Here is a 13,566-nt window from a genome sequence, read left to right on the forward strand (position 1 = left end):
CCCTGGGTTGCATGTGAGGCTTTCAATGACAGGACAGAGAATCGTAGGAGTGGAAAAGACAGAAGAACAAACCAGGTAGACAGCCAAAGAGACCATCGGACGGTCCAATCATAACCAAACCCGTCAAGAGAACGAAATTCGAGGTCCAAACAGAGGGGAAAGAGACAGCGATGGGGTGCGAACAATCACCGGAGATAGGCCTTGGAAGGGCCTCATCTCCGGCGATTAGAAAGGGCCCACAGGGAGGGCGGTGTGTGGTCAGAGGAGGCGGCGGAGCAGACGAGATTTAATTTAGGGTTTTTTGGGGGAAAATGGGAAAGAGGAAAATTAGAGAGAGAAGGGCAAAAGCAAAATTTGCACGGAGTTCAATTTAAAATGAGTATAGTACTAAAAAAGATCCTAAATGAGTTTTTGATTCGAGCCTGAGCCTTGTTAAGCTCCTGATCCGCTTAGAATTGGATGAGTTTGGAGTTTGGATCAAGTTGAATCCGAGCTTTGACCAAATCGATTCTTAGAGCTTGAATAGCCAGCTCTATTCATTTACGGTCCTAGACAAGACTTAGGACTTATGACTTCTGAGGGTCAAAGCAACCTGTCCATACAAACTGAGCTAGTTTTGGGCCTTTAACAAAGTAATGGCACACAAAAAACGTAAATCAAAGCCTTTCAATTCACCAACAGAATACAAAGCCACGTCTTCTATCTTTATAAACCAGGTGTTTTAAGTGGTTCATAGAGTTTCAAAGAGCTTGGCTTTTGTCACATACCTGATACCACCACAATTCAGGCCATTTCCGACGGCTTGAGAACATATTATATACTCTTACCAAACGATATCTTGATATCCAAAAATAAAAATAAAAATGGGATTTAGGACGTTGCCTTTATCATCTTCTCAAAATGGCCTCCTTCCACAATCGTTACCGTCAACTCGTTCGACTATTAGATATTTCGGTGCAGGGCAGCGTCAATTGAGAGTAGTCTCGGCCAAAAACGAGGACGAGGATGAGAAAGAGGAGTCGCAGAAAAGTAAGCAATCTTTGTTTACTAGTATTACTGATGCTTTGGACTTTGCTCAAGTTAGGTCAGCTCAGGATGCTGAGCTTCTTGAGGATGCTCGGGAAGCTACCAAGTCAGGCGGACAGATGAGCCGAGAACAGGTACTTGCTATCTGGTTAATCCTTTGAGTTTACTTAATCCCAATTATTCATTCTTTTACACAAAGTAGATATTTTCATGGACGGATGAGACCGCCTATTAAATTACGAGTCATTCAGACCATACAGGAAGACAAAGCTCCCCCTGACAAGAAATCCAAGCTAGGCCGTATCTGGCCCAAACCGCTCTTAAAAATGTAAAGTCCTTTTAATTCGAAGTCTTGAGTATTTACATTTTTTCTGGTTCAGTATGGAGCTCTGAGGAGGAAAATTGGAGGAACATACAAAGATTTCTTCAAGTCGTATGTCGAAGGTAATGCATCTAATTAGCTCCTACGCTTCCTAGATAAGTAAGCTCCTCATATAACCCTGTTTATCCTTGTCTGACGCTCACGGTTAAACATGGGTATGAATGAGTGATACTTAAAACATGCCGAGGTGCTGTCGGCCAGCACCCAGCAAAAGAAAGTCTCAAACAACATGCCTAGACCAACCAAAACAAGTAAAAAAGTAAAACAAGCAAAATCAAAAAACAAATGCTCGATACACAACGAATTTACAACCCGCATTTGATCATTCAGTATGCAACATGTGTTCGGGTACTTCTAGATGAGTAACATAATGAGCATCATTCTTGAGTAGAAATTCTTCTTCTGGTTTATACTAAACTTAATTGGTTTCTCACATGTGCTATGTAGTGGACGGGGAGTATGTGGAGGAAGGATGGGTGGACAAAACCTGCAAAGTATGCAAGAAAGACACAGCAGGCGAAGCAAGACAGGTCGACAAGTTAGGGAGATACGCTCATGTTGCTTGTGTTGAGAAGCAGAAATCTGGAAACTTTTTCACCAAGCTCTTCTCTTTATAGAGAAGAGAATGGCATAAATTTGATTTGATCGATATTATTTGCTCCGTATACAATTATATACACAAGCAGTGTATACATTACTTGTAATTAGCTAGCTATCTTTCCTATGAATGTAATGCGAACGCAAAGGATTTTTGTGAAATTTCTTTCTTGCCAAGAAAACAGACCAATGTAGTAAAATGCATTGGCGATGACGACAAATAACTGCCAGAAAAATGACATGGAAGCGAAAAAAACTGCTTTGATGAGTCGAACACCTGGTGTGACGGAATCCAACAATTCAGGGATCACACTTCAGTGTCAAAGGCAATGAGCAATCTTTCAAAAGATTGTTACTATCCCAACATCCTATAGCCTATGGCCCTATGTGGCGGAATTAGGGCATCGAATGTGAAAAATCTCAACTTATTTGTTGAAAGTTGAAACTGCAGATAATGTTTTCAAATGACCAAATTACGTCAAAACTTGTTATCAACTGACCGCTACATGAGTATCATACAGAATCATCGACAAGTTTAGCAAAACATTTTGCCTAGTTTCATTGTAGTTAAAATAAAATTACTGAGTCACAAACTCCATTGAAAATGAAAATAGACGAGCAACCTTCAAAGAGACTGACAAAATGCATTGAGACGAATACAATCAACTGCCAAGAAAACGACATGGAAGAAAATGTTTGACAATTAAAAGTCCCAAGGTAAAGCAGCATGTCAACAACATTTAACTCATATCCAACAATAGCAGTACATATCTCTGATTACGGAAAAGGGATCGTAGATCCTTAAAATACAACACTCAAGAGGAGGCTTCAGCAGGTGGAGTAAGCCCAGACTTGGTCAATAAGTTGTTCAAGGACTCGGGAGAGTGTACCTGGTACTTGACTTTTCCAGAAGGTGTGAGGAAAACTTCAGCCAATTCAAGCTTCTCAGAGGTTAGACTTGTGCTGTCCATTGTCTTGCTGAGCACCTTCAATGCAAGATCAACAGCTTCTTCCCTCGTGATTTCGTCCTTGTAATCTTGCTTCAGCATGGATTGTGCAGCTTGATTGTTAGCTCCGATGGCAGTGGCTTTCCACCCAGCATAGTTGCCACTTGGGTCACTCATGTAAAGTTGGAACCCGAAATTCTTATCCCATCCGGCAAAGAGAAAAGACACACCAAAGGGACGGAGACCACCAAACTGGGTGTAACCTTGCTTGGTATCACAAAGGGATTGGACTAGCTGCTCAACAGGCATTGGCTCTTGGTAAGAGAATGTGAAGCGTTGGGCTTGAACTCTAGCAGTGTTGATAAGAATGTTGGCATCTGACATTATACCGGCCACAGCACAAGCTACATGATCGTCAATTTTGTACATCTTCTCAGTTGAAGTGGAGGTTTGGAGGAGCTTAGAAGTGACCTTCTTTTCACCAACCAACACAACCCCATCTTTTGATAGGATTCCTATAGCACTACCCGCATTACCAATGGCTTCCATGGCATATTCGACCTGGTAAAGCCGGCCTTCAGGGGAGAAGATTGTTGTTCGGCTATCATACCTCCGAGACATAGTTAACTACCTAGTGAAAAATGACACATCATGTGTTAATCCTCGTGATTAAAACAACATCAATTGCATGATTAAAGCTACCCCAAAAATTCTATAAACAACTTTATGCCTTTCACTCACAACCAGGCTCAAGAATATAGCTATAACCTCAGCCACTCTTAAAATTCCATATGATGTGTTCATAAACACACAAACAAGAGAAAACGAAAGTCAATTTAATAGAATACAAGCCATGCCCACAGAATGAAGACTAATAAGCAACATTGAAACTACATCCAACACTGAAAAAACATAAGGGTTTGTTCGTTAGGAGAAAAAAGGAGGGGGGCGAAAAGATAGAATTTCCCTAGTTTGGTTAGCAAATAGGGGAGACTCCTTCCCCTTGCATAGGGGAGACTCCTTCCCCTTTCCTTCCCTGCCGGCCTTCCTCTTTGTTTGCCTCATAAATGTTATCCAAACACACCCTTAGTTTTATGGTGAGGCATAACAGTAATAAGATTGAATTAAACGAGTAACTTCTAGATAAACGAAAAGGTCTCACAAAAACTTGTGTTACAGTTTCTCGAGGATTTGTGCAGTACAAAATTACAACTTGCCTAAACTATGCATATGTTTGCACAACTGTGCAAGGACATCACTCAGCAAATGAACAAAGGGAAAGAATGCACGAAATTCTTCTACCAAATAAATGGATTCAACTACACAACTTCAAGCCGATGATCTACAAATTTTGGGCGTAATCACACATTTGTAGACTAGAGAACAAATCTACATCTACACTAACATGCTCTCGAATTGCTCTGTACACAATAACTAAACTCAGATTGCTCTGGAGTTTTGCAGCAATAAAGTTACCAGATTTATGCCTTTCACTCACACCCAGGGTCAAGAATATAGCTATAAGACAACCACTGAACCATACCACCCATTTTTTTAAAGTGCCATACAATATGTACATGAACTCACAAAAACGAGTAAATGAAAGTCAATATAACGCAACACAAGCCTTGGTCACAAGAGAAAGTAAGCAAATTTCAACCTACACTCAACAATAGAGAGAAAACCATCAAGGCCTGCTTGCATGGACGCATTTAGGGGGGAAATGGAAGAGAGGGAGAGGGGAAGATAGATTTACCTGATTTGGTTAGCAAGTACAGTTATACAGTCGGGGGAAAGATAGATTTCTCCAACTTGGTTAGCAAATACAGACAAGGGAAAATTAAGGGTGAGGGAAACGGGACGTCCAAGTCTAATGGAACTTCTCCAAGATAGGGGATATTTGAAGAGAAAACTCTTTTACTCAAATTCCTTCCGCTTTCCTTCCCTCTTAAACTGTTATCCAAACCTCCTTCCCCCTTTCCTTCCCTCTTAGTTTGTAAAGAGACTCTCATATACATAGCAATCATGATCTACATAACATCAATAAGGTTGAATTAAATGACTCAATGGGTAACTTACAGGTAAATGAAGTGGACTCGCAAAACATTTTGTGTCGGACAGTTTCTTTCGGGGATCATATGTTCGCGCAAGGACATCACTCAACAAATTAACAAAGGGATTCAGCTACACAATGTGAAGCCCGTGTTCGAATGTAAATATTTCCGGCATAATCAAACACTTGTAGACTGTAGAACAAATCTACATCTACACGACTACACTAACTCGCTCTCGAACTACTTCGTACATAATAAATAAACAAAATTCTTCCATCTATAACAAACTTTATTGCTACATTGACTTGATAACATTTTCGATCCACAAAAGCAACACACAGTGCTCCCTATTTCCACAAAGTTACAAACTTTAGCTTCGAAATTCGCCTGGAATTGAAAAACTAACAATCCATAACATAAATTCATCAGAAACGCTGATTAATTCATCATTCATCGAAAACAAAATCCGGGCTAACCCTAATTACCCATTGAGAATCAATCGAAACTAATACACACAAATTGGGGATTCAAACAATCAACTAGCAGAAAGATAATAATCAAAAGTTGATGATCAACAAGTCAATAACCTAGATCAGCAGATTAAACGAAAAGCAGGAGAAATCAAACAAACAGTAATACTAAATCATAAAGAAGATGAAGAAACCCTAGATTAATAGCGTGACAGAAACTAAAGATGGTGATTTGAACTTACAGAAAGTTATGAATTTTGAGTTTTGAAGCTGTAGAGTTGGGAATCTGGGTTTGTTAATTTATCAAAGTATTTAGTGAAGAGTAATATTGTGCTGAATTAATAAAGAGTATCTTTGTTTTTCTTGAGGAAGAGGCTACCTCTTTTTCATGGGCTATTTTACACTGCCCCATTTTGCAATGGGTCTTTAGACTCTTTACCCTTAACCACTAATGGCCCATTTCTTTTTTCGTAATGTGATCCGGGGTGTTCATCGTCGTTAATAGTGAACAAGCTTCTCGTTGCGAGTGTTTTAACGAAGAGGTAAATGACCGGTTTAGAATAGAGTTGGCCACTCATCAGTGTGGGGTGAGCCGAATCGGTCTCCATATTTTATTGCTCTGACTAGCGATGGCAGTCCCACCCTTACCCTGTGGATATTCATCCACCCGAAATTAAATGGGTGGGATACGGATGACGAATTTTTTTCGAATTTAGGGTAGGATATGGATATGGGTGAATTTAGGGTGGGATATGGATTATCGTCTCTCACCCGCTTAACCACCCTATGGATATCCGAAATTAATATTTATAATTAATTTTTTTATTAAGTTAATAATTATTTAGGTCATTAATGATTTCCCTTCAAAAGTATATTTTTTTATCAGAAATTTTACTTAATTTTAATATGATACTATTATTTAGGAAAAGTAAAACTTGTGTTTATGTGGATATTGTTATTTTCACTAATCAAAGTAACTTACTTTTCTTAGTTTAATCAATAATATAATGCGTTAGTGGTTTCTTTGTAGTTGGCGTGGCGTATTTGTATGGTCACTTGCTTTGCAAAGATACTTTGTTGTTGGATATATACTGGGTTGCTATTTACTACACATATTGTTACTTTTGAATTATGTATGCCTTTTAATTTTATCACAACAATTTTTTTACGATATATTATCTTTAAATTTTATAAGCTGTGAAAATATCCAACGGGTACCCGCTTCACCCAGTGGATATGGTGATGGATGAAAAAATATTAAATGGATGAGGGTGGGATATGGATGACCATAAACTAAATGAATATGGATATGGCTCCACCCCATCCATATCCCACCCATTGTCATCCCTAGCTCTGACCCCGCCCATACGGGGCTTTATTTATTTTATTTTTTGATTTTTATGGGAGACATGCTAGTCTGCGCCAACAAACGGGCTGGAGAGCTATTTGAAAATACAGCAACTCTTCTATAAGACCGTCCTATACTAAAGGACGGCCCAATAAGTAAGAAGTAGCCCAATATCTAAAATCTAAAATGAAAAGAAAAAAAAAGTAACACACAATGACATAAGCAGTTAATTTAATCAGTTTTATACGTTGTACAGCCCACCCATTATCTTTGCGGTTTGTACGAAGAAGAAAAAACAAGGAATAAGGAGAGAGGGGTAAAGACGCAAATGGCGGTTAAAAATTGAATGTCAAATAGGAGGTGAGCACTAAGACTTCTAGACAATTGCATATTGAGCTACCAATTTTTGTTCTCCAACTAAAACCATAAGTTTATAATTTATAACTATAATTATGTTCTAATTCATAACTTTATAATTTTTCAATTCTTTTAGAGTTAAACAACATTTCTTTAATTATGTGTTATCAACTTAAAAGAAGAGTTTTCAATTGAAAATATTGTGTTTCCAGCTTAAAATCTTGACCATACATATTATAATCAATTTGTGTAAAGAAGTGAACTTAGAAAATAATACTACATGCACAACAACCAAAGCAACAAAAGGAAGACTCAGAAAAGAAGCTGATAGAAGGAGCTAGCTGCCAGCTTTCTTGTACTATATGCAAACTTTGCATCACGGTCCATAGTGTTATCCACTGGTTAATAACCAAGAATGTATTTAATAAAACTAGACTCATCTGTACTCTTTGATAATTTAAAAAGAAATACAATTCTAACAACTACAAACTCATCTTCAATGCTTGACACTGTCTTCTACTTCCTACTGTCAATCTTTAATGCATCAATATGTTAAACTCAACATGGTATCAGAGCCTCAGGACGAGGAGACTGATAACCACCATATGGTTGGGCATTCATTGGCATTTATTCAGCTGAAGTACTTCACTGCCTATATATAGAACAGGTTCTTAACCTGTTAATCTCATCAATCCTACCTTCCTTTTCTTCTGTCTCTCTTCTCCATCTTTCCTATTTCTCAAACTATGGCAATGGAAAATCCCTTCACTGCTGAAAATTCTGATAATATCCACATAATAGCAACACCCTCAGTCATGGAACCCACGGATCCATTGTACTTACATCCTGCTGAATGTGCTCATCCTTTGGTGGTGGACACCAAATTGTCAGGCATTGAAAACTACCTCGAATGGAAAAGACAGATGGAAATTGCCATCTGTTCCAGGAGGAAATTAGGCTTCTTAACTGGGGTGGTCAAAAGACCTACCAATGATCCTCTGAAAGAAGCTGCCTGGGAAACGTGCAACAGCTTGCTGATCAACTGGATCCACCAAAATGTGGAAAAATCCATCAAGAAATCAGTGCTGTACACCAGAACAGCAAAAGAAATATGGGACTACTTGCAAAAACAGTTTTACGTCGAGAATGGGGCCAGAAATTCGTGCTCAATAAGGAGTTGGATGACCTGGAACAAGGTGACAAGGATATTTGTGAATACTTCACAGAACTCAGGATTTTATGGCAAAATCTTGAGATCATGAGTGACTGGCCACCAGTCACACAAGTCACTCCTGAAGTGAATGCCTGGTTGGACGCACAACACAAGGAACAAGAAGAAAGGAAACTGTTCCAGTTCCTCAATGGCCTCCACTCCTCATATTCCACCATGAGGACCAATGTACTGATGATGTCCCCGTTAACAACAGTGGAAGAGGCTGCTGCTATGTTCCAACACGAGGAGGCTCAAAGGAGGAACTACAAGTCTAATGAGAAGGTGGTTGTTGAGAACTCGCTTTCTTTGTTGGCTCGGATCCGGATCGGCCGGAAGGAACCCGATTCCAACATCACAACCTTCCCTCTTGTCAAGCTTGCAACAAGAAGGGCCATCCAAAGGAGAAATGTTGGAGGATAATTGGATATCCTGTAGATCACCCTGTGTCAAAAAGATTCCCTGAAAAATCACAAGAATACAAGCTCAGACATGGAACTCAGGGTGGTTTTCAGAGTACCTACCAGGGTGGTCATCAGAGTGGATATCAGGGTTCAGGCTCCAAGAGCTACAAACCAGGAATGAACAAGGGAAAACAAGGTGCTGGTTTCAAGCATGGAAAGTTTGCTGCTAATGCCATGACAGGTGAAGGCCAACACAACTCTGCAGGGTCTATCACTTTGACTACTCAACAATTTGAACAGCTGATGAGCAATCAGAGTGGCAAAGGCAGCTATCCTGAAACTGAGGATGAGCTTGAGGCCAACTTTGCAGGTATGGCTTACCTAAACTGTAGTTATGCTGCTAACACCACACAAGAGTGGATAATAGACTCTGGAGCTTCTAATCACATGGTTTCTGATCTTAATGTCTTGGAAAATATAAAAATCTTGGACAAGAAACACAAGATAAATCTACCTAATGGAGAGACCACCACTGTGTCTCACTTAGGTACATACACATTTGACAATGGCCTGATCCTAAAGAATGTTCTATTTGTTCCTGCCTTCAAACATAATTTGTTGTCAGTTCAAAAACTAACACAAGATGAAAGTTGCTATGTGATATTTTATGCCAAGTTTTGTGTCATTCAGGACTATCATACCAGGAAGACTAAGGGAATTGGAAGAGAAACCAAGGGTGTTTATTACTTATTAAATAATGACAGTCAGTCACACCCTAAGTTAGTTAATCAATCTGCTAAGATGAAGTACCCAACTCTATGTAATGCTAATGTTTCTGTTGAAATAGGAAAGGATTCAGGTGGCATATTTTCAAAGCCTTGTAATGCACCTGATCCTATGTGTAATGGTCTGCCTAATATCAATGACAAGTACTCTGATGTTTGGCACTTGAGAATGGGACATGCTCCTGATGACAAATTAAAGTTTATTCCAACTATTCACAAACATCATACACAAAAATCCAAAAGAATTTGTATCACATGTTCCATGGCAAAACAAACCAAGTTACCATTTCCCATCAAACTCCACAGTACCACTGGGATCTTTGATCTGGTTCATGTGGATGTATGGGGACCATATAGGAAAGAAACAAGAACCAAACATAAATATTTTCTGACATTGGTTGATGACTATAGCAGGGCTACTTGGGTTTATCTGATGCATCATAAATCTGAGGCTGCTCAAATGCTTAATATCTTCTATACTTTCATAAACAATCAGTTCAATAAGACCATCAAAATATTGAGATCGACAATGCACTTGAGCTCACGAGGGAGACAAAGAAAGAATTTTTGTTGTCAAAAGGTATCTGGCAACAAACTAGTTGTGTTGATAGACCTCAACAAAATGGGGTAGTGGAAAGAAAGCACAGACACTTACTTGAAATCAGTAGAGCAATAAGATTTAGCTCTGGCTTACCTTTGTCTTTTTGGGGGGATTGTGTCTTAACTGCTGCTTACCTCATCAACAGATTGCCTACTCCACTCCTGAAAAACAAGACACCATATGAAGTACTATTTAACAAAGCACCTAATTATGATATGCTGAGAGTATTTGGGTGTCTAGCAATGGTCTACAATCCTGTGAGAGACAAGGACAAATTCCTCCCAAGGGGTATTCCTTGCATTTTTGTAGGATATCCTTTGTCCCAGAAGGGTTACAAAGTCTATGATATCATTCAAAAAAGGGTGTTTGTATCTAGAGATGTCAAATTCCATGAATCGTGTTCCCTTGCAAAATCAAAAACTTTGTGCGCTTCATTCCATCCCTACACTCAGGGAAATACCAACCAGACACTCCTCCAATGGTGGAGTCCAGTGTAGACTTTGTGGACCCTGAAAGCCACCCAGAAGAGCAACATGTGCCAAATGAAGCCCCCACTCTTGATACTCCTTCTCAGGAGGCTCACTCTCCACCAGGGATTGACACTGCATCAGCAAGACCCAGCAGGGAACGAAGAGCTCCTGTGTGGACTAAGGACTTCATTGTTGATAATCCAGTCTTGGCTCCATCCACTATAGCCAATGTGGTGCAACTTCACCTAGAAAGGTCCTTTGCTGGTCACATTAGCACTTCCATCACTGAAATTGATCCTCTCACATTTCAAGAAGCCATTCAACATCCTAAATGGATTCAAGCCATGAATGCTGAACTACAAGCCCTACACGAAAATAACACCTGGATCCTTACTGAACTTCCTAAGGGAAGAAAAGCCATTGGGTGTAAATGGATATATAAGACTAAATACAATCCAGATGGCTCAGTTGAGAGATATAAGGCCAGGTTGGTAGTGCAGGGGTTCAGGCAAATGTATGGTATAGACTATGATGAGACATTTGCTCCTGTGGCAAAAATGTCCACTGTAAGAGCCCTTCTTGCCATCATTGCTATCAAAGATTGGGACACCTGTCAGATGGATGTGGCCAATGCCTTTCTCCATGGAGAACTGTTGGAAGAAGTCTACATGAAGTTGCCTCAGGGATATTGTGATGGAACTTTACAGTCTTTTGGCCAGGGGGAGAGTATCCCATCTGCTACTACAGGGAAGGTGTGCAAACTGCTAAAATCCCTCTATGGCCTGAAGCAGGCTCCTAGACAGTGGTTCTCTAAATTGTCTCAGGTCCTCCTTTCATGTGGGTTCAAACAGTCACATGCTGATCATTCCCTTTTTATCAAGCAACAACATGGCAGCACCACAGTGGTCCTCATCTATGTAGATGATATGGTCATTGCAGGAGATTCCTCGTCTGAAATACAAAAACTCAAGGATCATCTCCATAGTTCCTTCAACATGAAGGATCTAGGTCAGTTGAACTACTTTCTTGGTTTGGAAATTACCAGAAGTAGTGCTGGTATATTCATCTCTCAGCAGAAATACACCCTAGATTTGTTAAAAACTTTTGGTATAGATAAATCTAGGGCCATCCAACTACCTGTCAACCCTATTATCAAATTGGAACCAGGCAAGGGAACTCCTCTACCTTATCCTGACACTTACAGAAAACTGGTTGGTAAACTCATTTATTTGACCATTTCAAGACCGATATTGCCTTCTCTCGTGCAACTTCGAGCCAATTCCTCCAAGCTCCTACCTCGATCATATGCAAGCAGCTAGAAGAGTCTCGAGGTACCTCAAATCAAACACTGGTCGGGGGATATTATTTGCCAAGAACTCGGCTCAAGAAAGGCAACTCACGACCATCGTGACTCGATTGGGCTTCTTGTGCCTTGAGAAAATCCACTCTTTGGGTTCTCATTCTCCTTGGGGACTCTCCTATCTCATGGAAATCAAAGAAGCGATCAGAGTGTCCAGATCATCTCACAAGCGAGAATACGGGGCTATGGCCATGACCACCTGTGAGGTCACCTGGCTATTTCAAATATTCCAAGACTTAGGGCTCCAACACTTGGGTCCAAAGACACCCGAAGTGTGACAATCAAGTCGCCTTGGCCATAGCTGCAAACCCCGTTTACCATGAACGTACTAAGCATATAGAGGTTGATTGTCATTTTATCAGAGAAAAGATCCAACAAGGCCTTCTTACTACTTCCTATGTTAACACTAAAGAGCAGGTAGCAGATGTGTTTACCAAGTCTTGTCCTGTTTCACAACATCACTATCTCTTGTCCAAGATGGGAGTTTCATCAGGATTACACTCTCATCTTGAGGGGGAGTATAAAGAAGTGAACTTAGAAAATAATACTACATGCACAACAACCAAAGCAACAAAAGGAAGACTCAGAAAAGAAGCTGATAGAAGGAGCTAGCTGCCAGCTTTCTTGTACTATATGCAAACTTTGCATCACGGTCCATAGTGTTATCCATTGGTTAATAACCAGGAATGTATTTAATAAAACTAGACTCATCTGTACTCTTTGATAATTTAAAAAGAAATACAATTCTAACAACTACAAACTCATCTTCAATGCTTGACACTGTCTTCTACTTCCTACTGTCAATCTTTAATGCATCAATATGTTAAACTCAACAATTTGCAGTTTTGTGCTTAAAATCTTAAGTTTTTAACTTAAAATCCAAAACTATCAAAATTACATAGTTGACACCTCAACTTGAAATCTTAAAAGTTTTTTCAGTTAAGATCCAAACTTTTAGCATAAATTCTAAAGTTTTTAGTCTAAAATTCAATTTAAATCTACTTAAAATTATCATGTTAGCCAATAATTTAAGACCTAAGCTTTTCTACTCTAAAAGTCTAGAACATTATAACTAAGCTTAACATACGAAGTATTTCTCTCAAGACCCCGTATTTCAATTTTAGTTACCTATTGACGATATCAACGCCGATCATTGTTCTCTTTTATTTCACCCTTCAAATCATTCCATTTTATAAAAGTTAATATAAGAGATTTTATTAGCTAATATGGGACTCGAACCCATACCATGTGCAATGCACATACTCTTCCATTTGAGCTAATTAGCTTTTGACAAAATATATAAAAATAGACCTTTCAATTTGTTACTCCCTCCAGGTAGATTAAAATCCATGTTTAATATAACAAGTTTGTTTTCTATTTGAGTACTTTTTTTCTAAAACAAGTTTTGAACTTAAAACACCTAGATTTTAAGTTAAAATCCAGGTTTAATAATTGAATACTAGAGTTTAGATTGGGATTTCAAAGTAAACTACTCCGTATTTATGTTGTTTTGAAGTTAAAACAATGAGTTTTCAAACTAAAACCTAAAATCTCA

The 13,566-nt window shown here is 39.1% G+C and overlaps 2 protein-coding genes across 3 annotated transcripts; one reads left to right on the forward strand and one right to left on the reverse strand.

Moving 5' to 3' along the window:
- The first annotated feature begins 734 nt into the window (after nt 1–734).
- On the forward strand, nt 735–2,167 carry LOC141612305 (uncharacterized). The gene is made up of 3 exons (XM_074431047.1): nt 735–1,160; nt 1,407–1,470; nt 1,856–2,167. The coding sequence occupies exons 1-3, from the start codon at nt 864–866 to the stop codon at nt 2,023–2,025; spliced, it is 531 nt and encodes a 176-aa protein (XP_074287148.1). The 5' UTR covers nt 735–863; the 3' UTR covers nt 2,026–2,167.
- A 521-nt stretch (nt 2,168–2,688) lies between these two features.
- On the reverse strand, nt 2,689–5,843 carry LOC141612304 (proteasome subunit alpha type-4-like). Of its 2 annotated transcripts, none has more exons than XM_074431045.1 (2): nt 5,719–5,843; nt 2,689–3,583 (listed from the first exon to the last, which is right to left on the reverse strand). In XM_074431045.1, the coding sequence occupies exon 2, from the start codon at nt 3,571–3,573 to the stop codon at nt 2,821–2,823; it is 753 nt and encodes a 250-aa protein (XP_074287146.1). In that variant the 5' UTR covers nt 3,574–3,583; nt 5,719–5,843; the 3' UTR covers nt 2,689–2,820. The 2 variants fall into 2 exon arrangements, with proteins under 2 accessions (XP_074287146.1, XP_074287147.1); XM_074431046.1 differs by having other exon boundaries at nt 2,689–3,579; nt 5,719–5,825.
- Between the last annotated feature and the right edge of the window lie 7,723 nt (nt 5,844–13,566).

The sequence above is a fragment of the Silene latifolia genome, chromosome 11 (assembly GCF_048544455.1).
Source record: "Silene latifolia isolate original U9 population chromosome 11, ASM4854445v1, whole genome shotgun sequence".
Taxonomy (NCBI): Eukaryota; Viridiplantae; Streptophyta; class Magnoliopsida; order Caryophyllales; family Caryophyllaceae; genus Silene; species Silene latifolia.